At 34.8% G+C, this 19,248-nt stretch overlaps 1 protein-coding gene and 1 long non-coding RNA gene across 2 annotated transcripts; one reads left to right on the forward strand and one right to left on the reverse strand.

Annotated features, from left to right (window-relative positions):
• Positions 1 to 337: 337 nt before the first annotated feature.
• LOC126972855 (COP9 signalosome complex subunit 7a) lies at positions 338 to 5,378 on the forward strand. The gene is made up of 4 exons (XM_050819957.1): positions 338 to 703; positions 1,003 to 1,255; positions 2,356 to 2,576; positions 5,094 to 5,378. Exons 1-4 carry the CDS (start codon positions 512 to 514, stop codon positions 5,244 to 5,246), a joined length of 819 nt encoding a protein of 272 aa, XP_050675914.1. The 5' UTR covers positions 338 to 511; the 3' UTR covers positions 5,247 to 5,378.
• LOC126972904 (uncharacterized) lies at positions 743 to 7,617 on the reverse strand. The gene is made up of 3 exons (XR_007731215.1): positions 7,525 to 7,617; positions 3,801 to 4,157; positions 743 to 855 (listed from the first exon to the last, which is right to left on the reverse strand). It is a non-coding gene; the product is annotated as an uncharacterized LOC126972904 (long non-coding RNA).
• Positions 7,618 to 19,248: the final 11,631 nt, after the last annotated feature.

Raw genomic sequence — 19,248 nt, forward strand, 5'->3', positions numbered from 1 at the left:
TTATACATTATAGTGACTGAATTCATAAAAATATCTATTGCAAACCACAACGCGATTACACGAAGAAATTTTACTAGCCTCCTAATTACTTTGGTTTCTACACATTTTGAATCCACTATTTCAATAGGCCACATACCTATCATTTTGACATTTTCTTTTTATTGTTTTGAACGTTAATTACACATAAAAATATACTAAATAGTAGTAATAAATAACTTAATTCCGGTGGCATAGTATGATGTTGGCGTTCGCCTCGTTACAGATATTATATTCTTTGATTCACTTGTCAGCACAGAGTACTATTTGATTGTCAGTTGTCACTTGTCAGTACTCAGTATATTAATTTAATTTTTTTTCTTTGTGGATTGGATTAATTTATGCAAAGTTGTTGTTACAAACAACAAATAAAAGCTTTCAAATTAATATATCATAGTGTTATATATAACTTACGTAATTATATTATTGTAAATATAAGCTTGATCCAATCAGTTGATGCTCTATCGTAGTAAAAATGAATTCCGCCATGTCAATGGATGAGCCTTCATCGCTTCTTTCGGTTGCCACGAATCACCCCATAGAACAATTTATACTCCTGGCCAAGGGTGCGAAGGGCTCAGCATGTGCAGAACTAATCAAGCAAGTCCTAGAAGCCCCAGGGGTACATGTATTTGGTGAGCTGTTGGAAATGCCAAACATAAAAGAGGTTAACTTTTACAAATAATATTTATTTGTTTTTATTTATCTGGAATAACAAAACAACGTTGTAATATTAGAGATCTGTTTCATCAGTAAAACCATATTAGATTCAGTGTAAACCCCTGTTGAAATAATTTTTGATCCTCATGAGGCAGCACTCTAAAACACATACAGTAATATTATGTACCAGATAGTGAATTTTCAATTGTCTTGTATATGAATTATATTTTGTATTTATGTAAGGAAGTATACAACAAAAAATACTAAAACCTTAAATCAATCAATAAATGTTATTATTTATTACAGCTTGAAACTGGGCCATATGAAAAGCACTTTAAATCATTACATCTATTTGCATATGGAACATATAAAGACTATATTGAGAATAAGTCTGATTATTTAGAATTAACTGAATCACAGTGTAAAAAACTACAACATTTAACAATAGCAACACTAGCCACTCAGGAGAAATTAATTCCCTATAGTGTACTCCTAAAAGAGTTGGATATAAGAAATGTACGGGACTTAGAGGATTTAATTATTGAGGCAATTTATGCAGGTGTGTATGATTATTATATGTTTAGGTTAGGCTTTATTATTGAGGCAATTTATAGAGATATGCTACTATTATTATTATATATCTGTTAATTAATGTGTTGATTAAAAAATAATTTTCTTATGGATATTAGTGGTTGGAAAAGCAGATGCCCACAAAATGTTCTATTCTATTTTTCCTAATGTCACTTAATGGAAGGGTCACTTCCATGATTTAGTTTTTTTTTTAGTTTCTAGTTTTAACATTAATGATTATTGTTTAAATATTCTACATTTTATTTTTTGTCTGCTAAACCAAATACAGCAGGACTTCTTTAATCCGAACTCTGATTATTTACCAGTCCTTCAGATTCCTGGAGCATTTGGATCAGTACAGATAATATAAAGGGTATTTTTATGAAATAAAACAAATAACATGTGAAATAATGTACCTATAAACATAAGTTATGATTTTTTTTAAAGAAATCCAATATAATTTGTCAGGAGGTATTTTATGATAAATAAAAATCTTTGTCTGACAATTTATGTAAAAACATTTTTTCTAGCACAGGAATCTCTACTTTGTCAGCCCATTCAAGACATGTTTTTAGTGAGTTGGCTGTTCGGATAAGAAGGGGGTATAGATTCTGATGTAAAATAATAAAAAAATACTTTATTTAATGCTTGCAATTTTGCATAATACAATATGACACCAATGTCGGAGTACAGGACCACTTTAGGCTGATAACAAGCCAAGAAGCATTAAAAAGACCTGTGTTTTAAATGATTATAAGTAAATTTTATAGCTATGACATGACAAATATTATTGACTTAGAATATACTAGTATAAACAAACTGCTGCCTGATAATGTGTGATTATTTTTATTAGTCAATATTTGTGTTAGGGAGTGGTTTAATATAGAAAATAGTAAGGCACTGATGTCAAGAGTGGCTGATTGTTTAGGAACTGTCACTTTTCTTTCTGTATCTCCATTAGAGATGTTCTTCACTTTTGCACACTTTGTTAGTCTATACACTAGTATATTGTAAATCTATGTTTGCTACTTACTTACTTAACTAAGTAATAATAGATAATAGCTAACCTGCATACCCTACACATTTCAGATATAATCCATGGTAAGTTAGATCAAGAATGTAAAAGATTGGAGGTGGATGTTACTTTGGGCCGTGATGCAAGACTGGAAGATGCAGCTGGTATTGCTGATGTACTTGCTGACTGGTGCAATGCGTGTGAGGCTGTGCTGTCCTCAGTAGACAAGCACATCCAGAGAGCAAACCATCACAAGCAGAGAGCAATAAGACATCAACAGGCTATTGACCAAGAGGTAATTATAACCTTAACCGGCACTAGATTTTTCAGATTCATCAATACCGGAAGTGCCATACTGCACCCTACTCACTCACCAAGTTCTGACCCTTATTTTGTTTTATAATATGGTTTATTTTGCATGGTCTTATAGCTTGTTTCAATAGCTTTCTGAAACATTCACTCAAATCATCCTAATTATAAACAATCTAATTGCTTCACTTAAAATAATACGCATTGACAGAACACTGCGCGAGCGTCAAAATCTCGCCGATCTGTTTCCTGGAATGGAAAGGTTAATTCATAATATTTTAGTTGAGGTGGTTTTAGCAGGTAGAAAGGCTGAAAGTAGATTGATGTGCAAAATGTATAGGTAGTGAATGCTGTTGAAAGTATTGGAGAAGACCCTTGAAATCTAGTTGCATCATATAGGGGAAGTGAAAGTTTGATGACACATCAAATGAAGCCTTGTCTAAAGTATGCAGAATAAGAGAGTAATAAGATAGAGGTCCATAATCATTGGAAGATAGCAGTCATTGATTGTATTGAAATTTTTTCACCGGAAATAACTAGACTTGATTTGATTTTGTTTAAGTTGTAAGAAGATAGCTAGAAAGGTGTCAAGCAGTTTAGTTGCCAAGGGATTATGCTGAATTTATATTTTTTTGATGGAGGAGATCAAACAAAAGTTTAAGTCATCTGATGTTAAGTGATCACCATTGCCCACATGTACAACAACAGAAATAGTCACAGGAATATAACCCACCTTCTAGAAATATACTGGAATCACTGCACAAGGAAGCCATTTCTTAAAGGAAACCGGACATCTAGATGGTGAGAATGTTATCCAAGTTTGTGGCTAAAATGGGTAGAATGAGGCAAATTCATATCTACATTTATTCGACGCTCGTATGGTGATGAAAAAAAATTTGAGGTAACCTACACTCATGCAAAAAAATTCAATGGTTGTGTGTGAAATGAACCAACTCGCACAGTCTTAAATGTCCTTGAACCCAACCATTAGACGCACAATAGGCGTACAGTAGACATCGGAAATTACCCTAGAGAGAAGACTAGCTTTACTAAGCTGTTTCAGACGTGCAGTGTGCCGAAATGACAATTCGGAAATGACCGATTATCTTGAAGCAACAAATTACTGGTTAGCATGGAGAGTGTTGAGAATGGTTGAGGGTGCCATCCAAAACGCATTGTCGTATAAATACGTCGTCAAATCGTTGATTACCTTACTAGATTATCCGTAGAGTCGAGCGAAGATGTAGAAGGCTTGTAGGTCAAACTATGGATGCTATCGACGCCACTTTGACTTAGTGGTAACGCAAAGACTGATCTGCTCCTTGAGCACATACTCCCTCTTCCTTGGGGTCTCCTCCATCCTCCTATAGGGTTGTGGAACCACTGCCTGATCCGGAGCACCATGCTGATCACTCCTCTGCTTTTTAAAGGTCCACTGCGTGTGCCACTATAGGTCAGCAGAATGTGATGATATGCGGTATTTTTTGCATCCTACTATATCTGTTTATCGCTGAACGATCCAGATGCCGCTGATGCGAGGAAATCTTCATTCCATCCTCCTCGGTGCCTACCAGTGGCATAATTAATTAATACATAAAAAATGAAATATTCTTACATTTTAATAAGATAGGATTTACAAAAGTTCACTTCAGCCTGACTGACATGCATCAGTGATATCCTATACAGATAATTTTAATTTTGGTCCTGTTGGTGAGGAAAAAGGAAGATAAAGAAGAAAAAAGGGTTTTAATGGGTGCATATCCTACACTGCTAGTCAAACAGTGGCTAGCCAGAATCTTCTGGAAGATATACATCCCCTTGCTGAAAAAAAGATCTGGTTCAGGCACCACCATTCTGGGTTTAAGGCTCACCACCACTTTGTTCTATAGTGAGTTTTGGTATACTTGGAAGTTTGTAGTGTTAAGTGTCTGCCAGAATAAAAAGGCAAAAAAATGCCTTAATATGTTGTTGTTTTTGCTATCTAAACACATTTACATGTAAAATAACATAATATGGTAATACCTATAGAATAAGAACCACAGCTTAATAGTACCTATAGGATTATATGGTGTGCCGGTACCACATGTGCATGGTGCAACTCAATAACAGTAGTCCAGAGATGTTAGTTGATTTTGTGTCTTCTATAGCATCTATCACATGTTTTGAAGATGTGTTTAACCTGATTAAATTCGTTCCTGTCGCTAAATTCCACAATAGCAGAAACTAAAATATTGTCACCATCTGTATTAGTTTTGCCGAAATCCACTATAGTGCAAGGAAATGTAAGGTACCTTCAAAATAAGCTCGTACCACCCACCTTGAAGAGCAGAGCTCTTAAGTATACTCTGATCTTCATTAATTTGTCAGTGGTGAACCTTTACCACATGGTGCTTCTACTCTACTACTACATGTTTGTCCTTCTATTCCATAAAAAATAAAAGAAAACAAAACTGTCCTGTCCTAAAAATATAATTGACTTTATAAATTCTTATTTTATTTATAGATACTGTATATAAAGAAAACATTGAAAACACAAGCAGAAAATGATGAGTCTGCAGCTGGTGCCGGAACAGAGTCACATTCTGCTCCAAAGAAGAATTCTGGCAAGGGAAAATCAAGTCGGAATTCATCAAAGTTTTGGCAGAAAAACACATAACATGCTACATATGTAAAATAAAATAGTAGTCATATTTAATTGCTCAGTGATAACTACATTTTTCAGAATTGATTGTATGAAAGTAAATTATTACTTCTAATAATGTATGAAAAGTAAACATGTAAAAACTTATGTATTGTTTTAAATTATTTTTGTTTTTTAATCCTGAATATTACACTAAAGATATTAAATAGTACTGAGTACCAAACTATTTCTGGTGTCACAATGATATTTCGCACGGTGAGTAAACTGCGTGATTAAATCTTGATCAACCATGGGATACAATATGAAAGAGAGTGGCGCCTCCCTCCTTTCTGCAACATACCGGTTTGTAGGCTTGCGTACCGCTACTCGTATGCATGCTATGTACACTGAATCAGTGACGTCTGTTTATTATTCTGATACTGCAACACAATTAATTGTTACTTTGTTACAGCCACATGTATTAAAACCCTTATATAGTTGCTTTATATTGTGTGTAGGTACAACAGTGCAATGCAGGTCAGAAGGACCAGTAAGACATAATGCAACATCTGTAGGATTTGAGAAATATCAATCTGTTGAAATTTAGTCAAGGACTTTATGTACCTACACACATCATAATGATACGTCTAAATTATATTTCTTAATGCAGACCCAAAGCTTAATAACATGAGATGACTACTTAGAGGGTGTTTCATTCAAATAATATGTGGTTACTTCAGGCCTGCAAGTGATATTTAAAAAAAAACCGGCGTAATAAAGGAGTTATGTAGCTCAATTGTTTTATTTCATTACCTAATTGAAATGATTTGACTTGTGATTACCCACCTACCTACTCTGTATATTTAGAACAAGACTCCACAAATATATTTGATCGTTTTGATGAAATTGCTATAATACCTACTGTTAACTAAATAGTCAGTTTTAAATTAGGGCACGTACCTACCAGTTTACTTCAATATTAATAATGAAGTATACTGACGTGCATATACTTTTAGCGTATAACTCCCGTCTCCAAACAACTGACAAATACTACCCTTTAATTTTTCATATGGCAACACCGGTTAGGAAAGTGAAACCTTTCAAATCTCGATTTACAGCTGTGTGTTGACACTTGACATTGTTTGATTTTGACGCAGCCTGCAGCGCAAAGTTAATTAATTATAAAGCGGAGATCCGAGATAGAATAGCGATTATCACGCTGATAGACCAGTTAAAAGTGCTGTAAATAAAACTTAAAATGCTTAATAATATCAGATTAGACTCCACAGCTCGTATTAAATTGTTTGTAGGCACGGATGTCCTTTTGTGATTGCTTAGAAAATATTACCTATCTAAATAGTGGAAACTACGACTTAAAGTGAATGTTGGCTATAAAATGAAATTGTGAAAGCCGTTCAACAAAGACTAATAAACATTAACAATTCGATCAAGTAATACAGTGTACTCCTGTATTGGATGAACAAAAAGGCAAGTAATAATGCCCTTTGCCAGTTGTAGTACAATTGTTCATTCTTAGATTCATGGCTTTGTTTTCTACTAAGTATTAGTTGCGAAATAACAATAACATAATCATATCCATTACATTTATCACTATTTACACATACAGTTATGTTCATTACGTATCTTAAAACAAATTAGAAAATAAATACAAAATGCGATGCAGTATTGTTAAAAATTACCTACTTGTTGTAATTTTAACTTTTGAGAAGTAAGTATTTCGTTTATTCGTGTCATGGGTTTATAAATGCAGCTAAATTAATTTGTAGACAAACAATGTAGTCAAAAAGTACAAAATTAATAAATTACACACGAAATTATATTCATTGTTGTCAATGTCGATATTTGAAGCTGGAAACAATCAGCTGTTTTGTAGGGGAGTGGGGGCAAAATCAACCGGTTTCAGAATAAATTAAATAAGCGACATATTGCTTGTATGTAGGTATGCACTTTGTCGGTGCGGTCGTAAATGTTTATTACTGCCTGTGATTTATAATTTTATAAAACGCAATGGTACAGTTTCATCTTTCTAACAACTTGAGTGTTCCGACCTTTCCGACCGACGCGGACGCAACGAATAAATTGATTTTGTTAATATAATTGGAAATAATATTTATCTATTAACTGAATACTTTATATTTTGTGACCATGGCATAGGTAGACAGATTGATTAGCCTTGCAATGTTTATTAAAGAAAAACAGGTTTATAGGATTTTAAAGGTACTTGGCAGGTTTTATTCACAGGCAACGGCATACGGTCTTTACTGATATCTATATATGCATAAAAGGTACCTACCTACGCAAATGCGAACTTGTTTCGGCGATATCTTTTCTTTTTTCTTCCTTTTGTAATCTTTCTGGGTTTACACTACAAATTTGCCTACGATTCAATTCCAATCGCCAACTCGTTACATTACGTCTTATTGAAATATTCTTTGTTATTGTAACGGATTTGGACGGCTGCCAGTACAGTGCCAAAATTATATCAAATCTAAATAGAATAGGAATCGGAAAATATGTTTCCTATCATATCTTAAACGATTCAAAACAATATACTAAAATCAGATGAATTTCCCGCGCTTCTTGAACTTTAGAATTTGTATGGTTGAACTTCTAAAAGTACGAGATGAGATCCTCCAATATGTCATATCACTACAGAGCCTTTTGCAATCATTATCACTGTCATCAAAAAATCATAGAGTGCATTAGGGCACCAAGCTTTTCCATATCAAGAGAATATTACTTGTTGATAAATGACTGACAGTTTGAGTTTGACAATAGTCGATCAGCTGACGATTTTCTTACATAGAGGGGATGGCGGTCATCAAAGTGAGGGAGGAGACTTGGGTTCTGAGTATAATAGTAACCAGATGATAAGTGATAATCGCCGCCCATGTTCTCTTGCAAAAACTGTGGAATCACACGAATTTTGCGTACCTATATCATATGAATATTGTCGTATCGTTCTGAAAGGAATGCGATTGGTTGTCTGAAAAAGAAATTTATTTGACAAACGCATCATGGATGAATAACACATGCTGAGTTGTCAAGCTGAGTATGATATTTGACTATTAAATCTGTTTTGTAAGTTGTACTATGATGCAGTGTGAATTGAAACTGCCAGATAACCGTGCTATTGGAAACATCTCATTGTTTTATAATCTAATGATCACCTGTCTGTGTGATCAAACATAACAACAAGAGGTCATCAACTTGTGTATATGATACTAATTAGCACGCGAGTTTCTTTTTATTAGTTGTACTCTTCAGCTGCAACAATCACACATATCTACACTCATAAACGGTACCTCCACAGAATTTTGTATGGAATTAGTTATTCTAAAAGTAATATTTACATAAACAATTATTAACCTAGTTAAACTGAAAATACGATGATGAGTTCAGCCTGGGCCACGATAAGGCTTCGTAATATATGCGCTTAAACAATCTCTTGTAATTTTAAAACTGCACAGTGTCGCTTCTTAACAACTGCAGACTAATATGGGCTTAACATGTTATTTATACATTGAATTATGTTGTGCGCCAATCGCCATATATTTATTAATTACTCAATTCGTCTCGCCACTTTTTTTATAGACGATAAAATATTTTGCAGGACGTCAGATGAAGCGATTATCACCGTGATTATGCTCGCAGGTAGCGCTTAGGGGTAGTTGGTGATAGGAGAAGCGACTTTTGAATTTCAAGTGTTCCAATTCGAGAATAATTAATGCTCGCCGTTGAATTTCTGCGCTCAAATCGCAAAATATCTGCAAACACCGCCACTTTAAGAGGGCTTACGCAGAGATCACATGTATTTAATTTTCCTTAAAAAGCTTATCACTTATTACGTCCTGTATTATGATCCGACTTTATACTTTTAATTTAATTATATATTGTTCGTCAAGGCCTTTTCGTTCGTATATTTCAGGTATCCGTGGGTATCCCCTTAACGAATGTTTCGTTATTGAATTGTATCGATAAACGAGTGGTTTAGCTATATAGACTATTAAAAACTAAAATGATCTATGAACGTTATTTTTATTATGACGAATTCGTCGCTATAAATTGTCATCAAATCGTAATAGCAACTCTGAAGTAGTCGTGTATCTCATATATCACAACTTGCTATGTAATAATGAATAAGTAATAATAACATATTACACGCGACTTTGAACTTGCAGCATACTTCACAGTATTTTTTTTATGATAATAAGGGACACGACGAGCAAGACGTTCAGCTGATGGTAATTGATACGCCCTACCCATTACAATGCAGTGCCGCTCAGGATTCTTGAAAAACCCAAAAATTCTGAGTGGCACTACAATTGCGCTCGTCACCTTGAGACATAAAATGTTAAGTGTCATTTGAACAGTAATTTCAGACCGAAACACAGTAATGTTTACACGTCATGTTCTTTAAAGTAACTAATTTATTATTTTTGTTAATTTATCTACCCCCTTATCCCCTTAACTTGAATTATTTCTTCTGCCAGTACTTATTGCCTATCTGTTGGTACTACTAGTATATTAATATGATACATTGCTGAGTACATAATAATGATTATATCTTGATTACATAATATATTGAGCTTAGTTCATACATTTCCTGACTCGCCTGGCTAACACAAAGAATTGACACCACAACAAAACGCAATGCAGCGTACGAAAAAGCACGGTTAGGTGCTAACTCTCTAGTTTGTCTGTGGTAAAATAAAACCAAGTTCAAATTGAGTTCCTCTGCATTCATTCTCTGAATATCCTGCGGTTTTCTTTCAAAGCCGACCACAATTCAACGAAGCGCTTTAGACACGAGCGCGCTCATATTTCTTCCACCTTTATTGTTTGCGCCAGCTTTTATTGGAGCACAAAAGTTATCTACTTATTGTGCAATTATAGGAACAAAAACAGCTCATTTTGTATTATCACCTTAGGATTTTATCTAGAAATAGAATTTTTCGTCATTATTACTTTTAACAAGAACTTTTAGTTGTTCACTAAAGATTTAGTGAATTAATTCCACCATGAATGTTGCTCATGTTTTTTACGTTTCCTCGATCTTCATCAGGGTATTCGTATTTCATAATACCTTTATAAGTAATTATTGTGAAATTTTATTTAAAATACAAAGTTTAATGCATAACTAAAACATAATGACTACAATAAATACAAGAAACATACTAATCAGAGATGGCCTCATAAAGTAAAGACCAATAAAATTGTCAAAATATAATTGCCTTACAATATCACTATAGAAACTATATCACTTGTGAAATTGTAATATCACGGCTTTGACAATATATACCTACGACTTATATACATACTAGCATCTAATACATTACTATTTTCACAACTCAATTAATTGAAGCCATTTAACTCCACTAATTCAAATAAAAGACTATTAATGATCTTAATTACATTCGCCTACGCAGAGTTCGTCGACCGATACAATATAATATATATTTGCTGTATTTTATTTACAAACTTATGTACAATTTTCTATAAAATTCCAGTGACGAATATGGTGATATTCAATCCTTTGCTTTTCAATCCGTTGGGATAAAAATGTTTTTGTAAAATCACCTTTCATTTGTTTATATGAGAGGGAGAAAATCGCAAACGGGCAATAGTCTTATCTGATGGGGAATGAAAAAGATACCGTACACGGACATCTGCCAGCACTTAAGGTGGGTCTAAGCTTGAAGGTTCTTAAGTCGAATAGGTTCGGGAATACTACAGCCGGTAATTGACTCCACAATTTGGCTATGCGGGGCAGGAAGTTTCTTGCACAACGCACGGTACTGGAGTGCTAAATATAAGTATCAATATAATGCTGGTGCAATTTCGGATTTTCATGTCCGCTGGTGAAATTCGGCTGCTGGTATCAACTTTTTAGTAAAAACACTACCCGTCGATAAAAGGTACAGAAGGACCCTACATCTCCACGCAACTCCAAAGCATTCAGCCGATTCGCGCCGCTCTCTGTTGTCTTTTTTCAAAAACGCTGCAGTAGAGGCTACCGTCACGTGATCAGTGAATAAGTATTCAATTCATTTAAGAAATATTTTATTATATTTATATATTTAAACTAAATGGTTTTATTTTTCAACCACTTAAAATCGCTTTGCAACTAAATTTATATACGAATATTATGAAAGGATAGATTTGTTTGTAATGAATCCTGCCTCCGAATTCTACCTTCGCAATAGAACTTTAAACATTCACAGTGAGGTTTTCAAATATCTGCCACAACCAAACTGCCAGAAGGTTCTTTTCCCTCCTTGATCGTGGTTTCCAGGACGATGCGACATGGGTACAAATAAAAATGGGTCCAAAAAGGCCGGTAAACCTTTCCAACCTTTTGATTCCTCTATTGTTGCAGGAGAGCTTAACATTATAGCCAGTGTTGGCTTACAGCATTTATTTATTTATTATTTATTCATCTCTGGTCTGGCGCACCCCAGTATCAGCTCGATCCATTTGACAGCGTGCAACGCAGAGCAGCTCGAATTGTCGGGGGCCCAGTGCTCTGTGAACGGCTGGATCTTATATTATCTTATCTAGATCTTGCACGTTCTACAAAGCTGTGGAATCAACTTCCTTGTGCGGTGTTTCCGGGACGATACGACATAGGTACCTTTTTAAAGAATCGCGTACTCCTTCCTTAAAGGCCGGCAACTGGATTCCTCTTGTGTTGCAAGAGAATGTGGGCGGCAGTGATCACTTAACACCAGGTGACCCGTACGCTCGTTTGTCCTCCTTTTCCATAAAAAAACAACACTGGCTAGGCGTTACATTTTTAATAACAACAAATTCAGACTTAATAAAGTCGCGACGAGCAACTCGTTTATAATAATAGTAACATAATTAGGAATCTGTTTACAAATTCTCATATTGACATTAATATTCACAACGTAGAAGATATCTGAAAGAAATTGTGTGTCTTAATATTTACAGATTTATAAATGGTCCGTGGCACCACCTACAAAACACTATTTCGCAAATAGATAAACATAATTTAAATTTGATATGAGGTCTATTTATTCCATGTGCGCCGGAGTTTGTATAAACAGAACGTTCACGAAACTGGGTCGTATAATCGCGTTTCCTCTTGCAACACTGCGGCTGCGCCGGCCGTCGGCTCCTAAACGTGCTTACAGTTAACGTTCTATGGGATAAATAATTATATGCATATTGTTTCCTGTTCAGAGAGTTGTACTTCTAGTATTATTCTTATTAAGTACTAGTAGCTTGCTCATGCCCGGGCTGAATATTATAAAAAAATTATAAATGTACATAATTCGTTGCTTTCTACAATTTTAGTATATATGTATGTACTAGCTTTTAACCGCGACTTCATCCGCGTTGAATAGTTACTTTGGGATTTTTTTTTATCTTTTAGGATACCTTTCAATTATATACAAACTGCTCTTTTCGCTCTTCTATGATACAACGCGCATCCCTTGTCATTGTGGGCAGTCTCTTAATTAGTATTTCCCTGTGAACTTTAATCTTCTATTTCGTCCCCATAAAAGTAAAATTTTCGAACCAACAAATTTTCCACGAACAAATGTTTATAAATTAATTCTTATCAAGTGTCTAAATACAAAGTTTCGTGGTTTAATCTTCGATAGTGACTAATTCCTATAAAAACTCATCCCCTACGTCAACCCCCTCCATTTATTTTTTTGCAATAAAAGGTATTAAGCCTATGTCCTTTTTCAAGCTCAAGTCTATCTCTGTACTAAATTTTTATCAAAATCGATTCGGTGATTTAGGCATGAAATACAACTTGCGTAACAAACAAACATACATTCACATTTATAATACTAGTAGGCATGTGTAAAATTATGAGGGTAACAAAATGCAACCAATTCTATAAATAGAACATTTTATATGTTACCGAAATATAGTGCAATATTATTTGTGAAAAGATTACCACTATCAAAATGTATGGTTCCTAAAATTTACAAAAATATAATAAAAAATCAATTTCATATAAATAGTAGGTACACTCGTTAAAGTTGCTTTTGCTTCGGAAACAATGTTGATATGGCCAAATCGCCTGTTTCGATCTTATCAAGCAAGTCAGAAATATCAGTCAGTTGCCAAAAAGTATTTATTTTTTATAAATATTTATCGACATCAGTAGGACTTTAGGTTGGGTTAGTAAATAGTAATTCACAAATACAGATCTTCTTGGTTAAATTGCTTGGTAGCACACAATTTTCTTAGAGTTTTTTTTAGGTGCTTTTTGAAACAGACTTCTAATACGAATTATTCCAGCGTGTTAGTTCACAGGACAAACTTAAAATAGACAATACGCAAACGCAATTTACTTAGACAATCTAAATTGACGAAGCATTGCTAGGTAATAATTCTAACCACGATAAAGACTACCACAGGGTATCTATAAAACCCCAAGATGCTGAGAATAATTGACGCAAAATGGTAGAAGAGGTTTTTCTGATGACATATCTAAATGCTCTTTTAGAAGGGTTAGGCATGAAGTAAGTATGGGTACTGTAGAAAATAGTAGAAACTAACAAACAAATACCCAATACAAAAAATTTACCGTAATAATATTAATAGAATGATGTGCAGCAAAATTGAAAGCCAATATCCCGGTTGGCAGCGCAGTATCGGCTATGTTGCCAATAACTTATTGCCGACTCAGTTATTTCCAACACTAGTTACAGAGAAACACTCCAAGAATTCATTGAATGTCTTGACTGTTATTGTAGTTATCGTTGCTTTTTTATTCGACATTAGTTTTTCACACAGTAGTTTTATGACTATGCGCCTTATAGTGCTTTCTTGTATGAAGTAACAACGTAACGATGGATATCTGTACCAGGTATCATTCCACGGCAGTCCTTTGCCTTTATTATACCTAAAAAGGTATAAAAATTTCGAATTTATAAATGATTTCCTTCACTGCTGGGATTTTAAAATATATACATTTTATTTTATTTCAAACGGGAATAAAACGCGTGCCTCCAGTAAATAATTTTTTGTATAACTTTTTTGCATGCATTTCCAAAGCTTTGTTTTTCTCTCAAATTGTCAAATATCATCTAAAGTGCATTACTTGCGATAAAAAATAACTATCCAATACATTATTTATCGCCCTTTTGTTCACATGTTTTGTTTTCAAATATTTATTTCGTATCGGCTATCGAAATTGTAATAACATTGATGATTGAAAGCCACAAAAATTCTGAATTATTTACTTAAATCACACAGAATACAGTGAAATTGAAAATAGTGTACCTACACGAAAATGTCCAGCGCGCTGGATAAATTTTATTTTATTCATTCGTTCATGTACAAAACTATTTATATCTTCACGACCGCGTCGTATTATTTGGATTGGAATAACACTATTAAGATTCTTATCAGTTTTTCATAACACAAGGTTATGTTGCTCAACTGATCGATAGATAGGTACTTTCAAAGGCAAGTTAATAAGTTCCAGCCTGTTTATGCATGAACCAGACCAAACGTCGCTGATATAATTCAGTGTTTTTATATATCACTCATTGTTTCGTTAGCTGTATAATATTGCTTTTGGATGCGCAACTCGTAAAACATTTCCACGGCCATTGTTTCCTTCCAAGAAACCGACATCAATCAAGCGCCCATCTCAATTTAATTTTGCAAAAAGTCTCGCATTATAACGTCTTTTTGATACAGAAATTGTATCATTTCTCCCAAATTACACACCCACAGTAAAGCTGAATTGTGGAATAGTTGCTAAACTGATGGAAAAATAATACCTACACCACCGATGGTGCCGAGAAAATAAATTGCTCCAGTTTTAGCGGAGATGTATTTCGTTTAGGTGCATCTCTCAATCGTATGAAGCGGCCAACGTAAATCGTGCTCCGATTGAGCGAAATAAATCGTACCGAATGCTCACCCAAATTACAAGTTGGCTGTTTTATTTGACGACCGGCGAAACGATTTTGTGATGGGTTTTATTGGCAATGAATAATGTGTTGATGTAATTCTGGAGTCTGTAAATAAGATTGCTATGATTGAATGGGCCAGATTTACGATAAGTCGTCTTGTCGAATTTCATGGTATAGGTACATTTGTATTGGAACTTCCAACACATCAATTGGTAAATTGATGATCTTAAACGTCGTCGGTGGTGTCATAGCTTAAACCTTTGTCTCTCAGCATGGAGCCTCCGGTTTGTCCGCTACGTACCAAAGTGTCTTCCGTTTTCGAATTATATGTTCTTTAATTCGACGATTTACAAGGTCGGCCCCCCACAAGATGGTTGGATGAGGGCAGCGCAGGACCGATCATCGTGGAAATCTTTGGGGGAGGCCTTTGTTCAGCAGTGGACGTCTTCCGGGTGATGAAGAAGAAGACAAGGTCGGCAACGCTCTTGTGATTCCTGTGGTGTCAGAAGAGAGTATGGGCTGCGGTGATCACTCATCATGTGACACGATGCTCGTTTGTCTTCCACTTCCATAAAAACATTGTTATTCATCATGTGTTCATGAAATATCTACATTATTTGCAAAATTTGTAGTTAAATTATTTATAATTGAAGCAGGCCGTTACGTGTTTTAGTTACCTCCTAATTCGCATATAATTATAAACGTAGCACTTCACAGCAGTTACATTTCCCACACTAAGGCTAAATACCGTAGCTGCAGTGACACACTTTAGCAGTACCAAGCGGTACAGTTTATGTCATCGGATAGGCATATCGGTAAACATTTTGGGTGCTCGAAATTGCTTTCGATGTCAGCTACTGTACTCTGAGTCAGCTTTTGTTCTTGAATGTAGAATTTCGTTTGGGTTATTTAAGCGGATCAACGTTGGTCTAATAATGATTGTTTTTGCTGCAAGAGTGTTTATTTTTGTTGGTTTTCTGCTGTTCATTGTTAATATTAAAAGTTTTAATAATTTCAAAACTATTTTTTCTCTATAAAGCTTATAATTAAGAATAACGGCAGGATTCTCTTGTATCTTCGAATGCTAAAATCGTCATGATATATATAATTATACCTATAGTTGTTTGGTCTCGTATCTTTCGCTTGTGTACGCCAGAGCTGAATAATGCTTCTCGTTATGACAAATCGCTTATCTAGACTAGAATATATCGTGACAAAATCTTTGCCCAATCGCGACAATGCGGCAGCAAGAAGTCAAAACTATTAAAACGTCTGTACTAACTGACGCCATAGTTACCTACCGCTATATATTGATAGCTTAGATAATTTATACATCTAGATAGAGCCTTTTGGTGCTAGACAACCGGTGAAAACAGACCAGAGAGCCTACGTAAATTCGTAAATATCATTTCCTTCAAATAGATGAATTAAGTGATTTAAATAATTAAAATTTTCGTCCACCATTCATTAAGAATAACTCCATCCACGTATTAAACCTATTTTAGTCATCAAACTACTTTGTGCCTTTCTTTGTTAGCGTTATATAATATAAAATCTAAACTCAATGATTACTTTAAATGTTCAAAACGCTTTAGTTCTCAACATACATTGTATTTTATCGATCTGCTAGTTAAGTTAGTTTCATTAAATTGTACATTGTTAAACAGCCCCTGTTTAACAATGTACAACTAAAGTTACGAATAGGCTACTTGATACTTATCTATCGAATAAAGATTTTGGTGAATATCTAGCAGATAAGCCCCAATTAATTTTTAATTATAGGATGGATCTAGTAGATTGTGAAACAGCCCCTTAGTAGCTTAAATTTAGCATTACTCATTAGTATCATTATAATTTTTGATAGTTTTGCTCACATAACGAGTGAAAAGATCTCGCAACTGTAGGTACCTATGTATTGAAAGCCGCAAGGCCGTGGGAGGGTTAATGGCTGCGGAGATAATTGTTGGCAGCTGCGTATTAACACTACTAGATCTTACTCAGAGGCATTCATTAGTAATGAACAAACGGACAAAGCAATCGCAAAGGTGCATAGTAACAGCCACCCACTGCAGATGTTATATCAGCTGTATAAGCGGGGATTCTCACTAATAGACGAAGTAAAGTTATTGTTATGTTCGGTGACAGCGACAATATAACATTGAAATATATAAATAATACATTAGAAACTGTGCGTATTTGTTGTGTGAGGAAGTAAATCTATAATTTTGGCAATTAGCAATATACAACATATATTCTACTTAAAAGAGTGCAAAACAAATACTGGGAGAGTTACTTGCGCCGTTTCATTAAGTACTCTTAGAGGGCAATTTGTTTCCAAACCGGTGATAGTAAACATTCAAAAGATTTCAAAAGGAATTTTGAATATAAGTGACTTAAAACTAACGACTCCGGACACTCATTTAAATATCTAAAGTGCTATTAGATCTATTTCATCTCTCTAATGAGTTAACTTAACCGCATGCATTAACTTACCGCTAAGATTTGTTAGTCTACATGCAGAATGCATCTTAGCACAACTACACGGAGAGTTAGAAGGTCCTCCACCGAGGAATCGGGCCTCACTGAGCCCTCAACTAGACGATCGCTTTAATTGGCAATGTAAAACTCTCAACCAATTCGACCTGTTTCGCCTCTATCCGAGGCTTCTCAGGAGATGTTGACTCTCTGAACATTGACCACATGAACTGTGGAACAAGAATCTTTATACAATTCATATGCATAATGTTCTTCCCTATAATATTAGTAATGTTTTAGGTTTGAAGGTGGACAAAGTAACCTTATAATTATTTTCAATTAGGCAATTTCTTAGGAGATCTTTGGTATCTATGCATTCTAGAAATGGCTTGTTGTTTGCCAGTTTGATCAATTTTTTGGTAGCAATTAGCACCAAAGATCTACTTTTTAGAAGAACGCTAACTAGTTTCTTAATTATTGTACAAAAATAAATTGTTAAAACTAACTTTTTAAGCTAAAAGGTAATAAATGCATGTTTGTATTAAATGTTGACCATATATAGCTGGCTTGATATGATACTTTAGTAATAAAAATACGTGGTTAATTTGAAAACCTTGGCATACCTATCTGATGATATTATTGTATATTTGGTATAGATCCCTTGAAGGTACAAAACCAAATTCAGCATTTGAGTGATATTTTTCGCTTCACTGCCGCTGAGGGGAACAAAACTAATGTAAGTATTTATTGAACCGTCTAAAGGAGTATTGATCGTAATCTAGGAGCAATAACCCCTCGGCCTAAAGGTTAACGAATCTGAACTATTTACCACCGGCAATACAACTGCTATTGTTCGAATGAACAAGATTTGTTGCTATGTGGTTTTTGTTACTCGGATGAATATTTTATCTTGCTTATTAGTGTCTTATGCAATTTTAGCTTTACACGACACGCCACAATATAGGACCACCATCTGAATGTCTGGCGTTCCTTTTCAGTGCGGTTTTCAAGAAACTCTCTTCAACGTACTACATACAATGAGCTTTCTTGTACAGTGTTTACAGGACGGTACGACATGGGTGTATCCAAAAAAGCGCGTATATCTTTAAAAGGGGGACAACGCTCCTATGATCCCTCTGGTGTTGCAAGAGAAGGATAAGACGAAACTAGCAGAAACTTCACGAAACCAAAAACTGATTAGATCACTAGGACTGAGCTCTTCATATTTGAGAAATGTTACGTAGCCTTGCAGTAATTTCAGTAACTATGGCGCCCGTTTAACCGAAACACAACTATTACTTGCACGCAATTCCTTGTCGGAGTTAAAACCTGTCTTCCGGGATTCTTTTTTATAGAAGAAAAGGCCAAACGAGCTTACATACGGGTCCCCTGATGGTGTATGATTACCGCGGCCCACACTCTTTGGTAACACCAGAGGAAACAAAAGGCGTTGTCGTCGAAACGTACATATGAAATTCGAAAACACCAAACACATGGCTGGGCGAGGATTGAACCGGGGCTCAACAGCACTCACATAAAAAACTTGACCAGATTCGTAAGACACACGGAATACCTGAAACTAAAGTCTTCAACACAAGTAAATTTTATTTATATTGTTGTGTCATTGTGTC

This window comes from Leptidea sinapis, chromosome 27, assembly GCF_905404315.1.
Source record: "Leptidea sinapis chromosome 27, ilLepSina1.1, whole genome shotgun sequence".
In the NCBI taxonomy this organism is placed as follows: Eukaryota; Metazoa; Arthropoda; class Insecta; order Lepidoptera; family Pieridae; genus Leptidea; species Leptidea sinapis.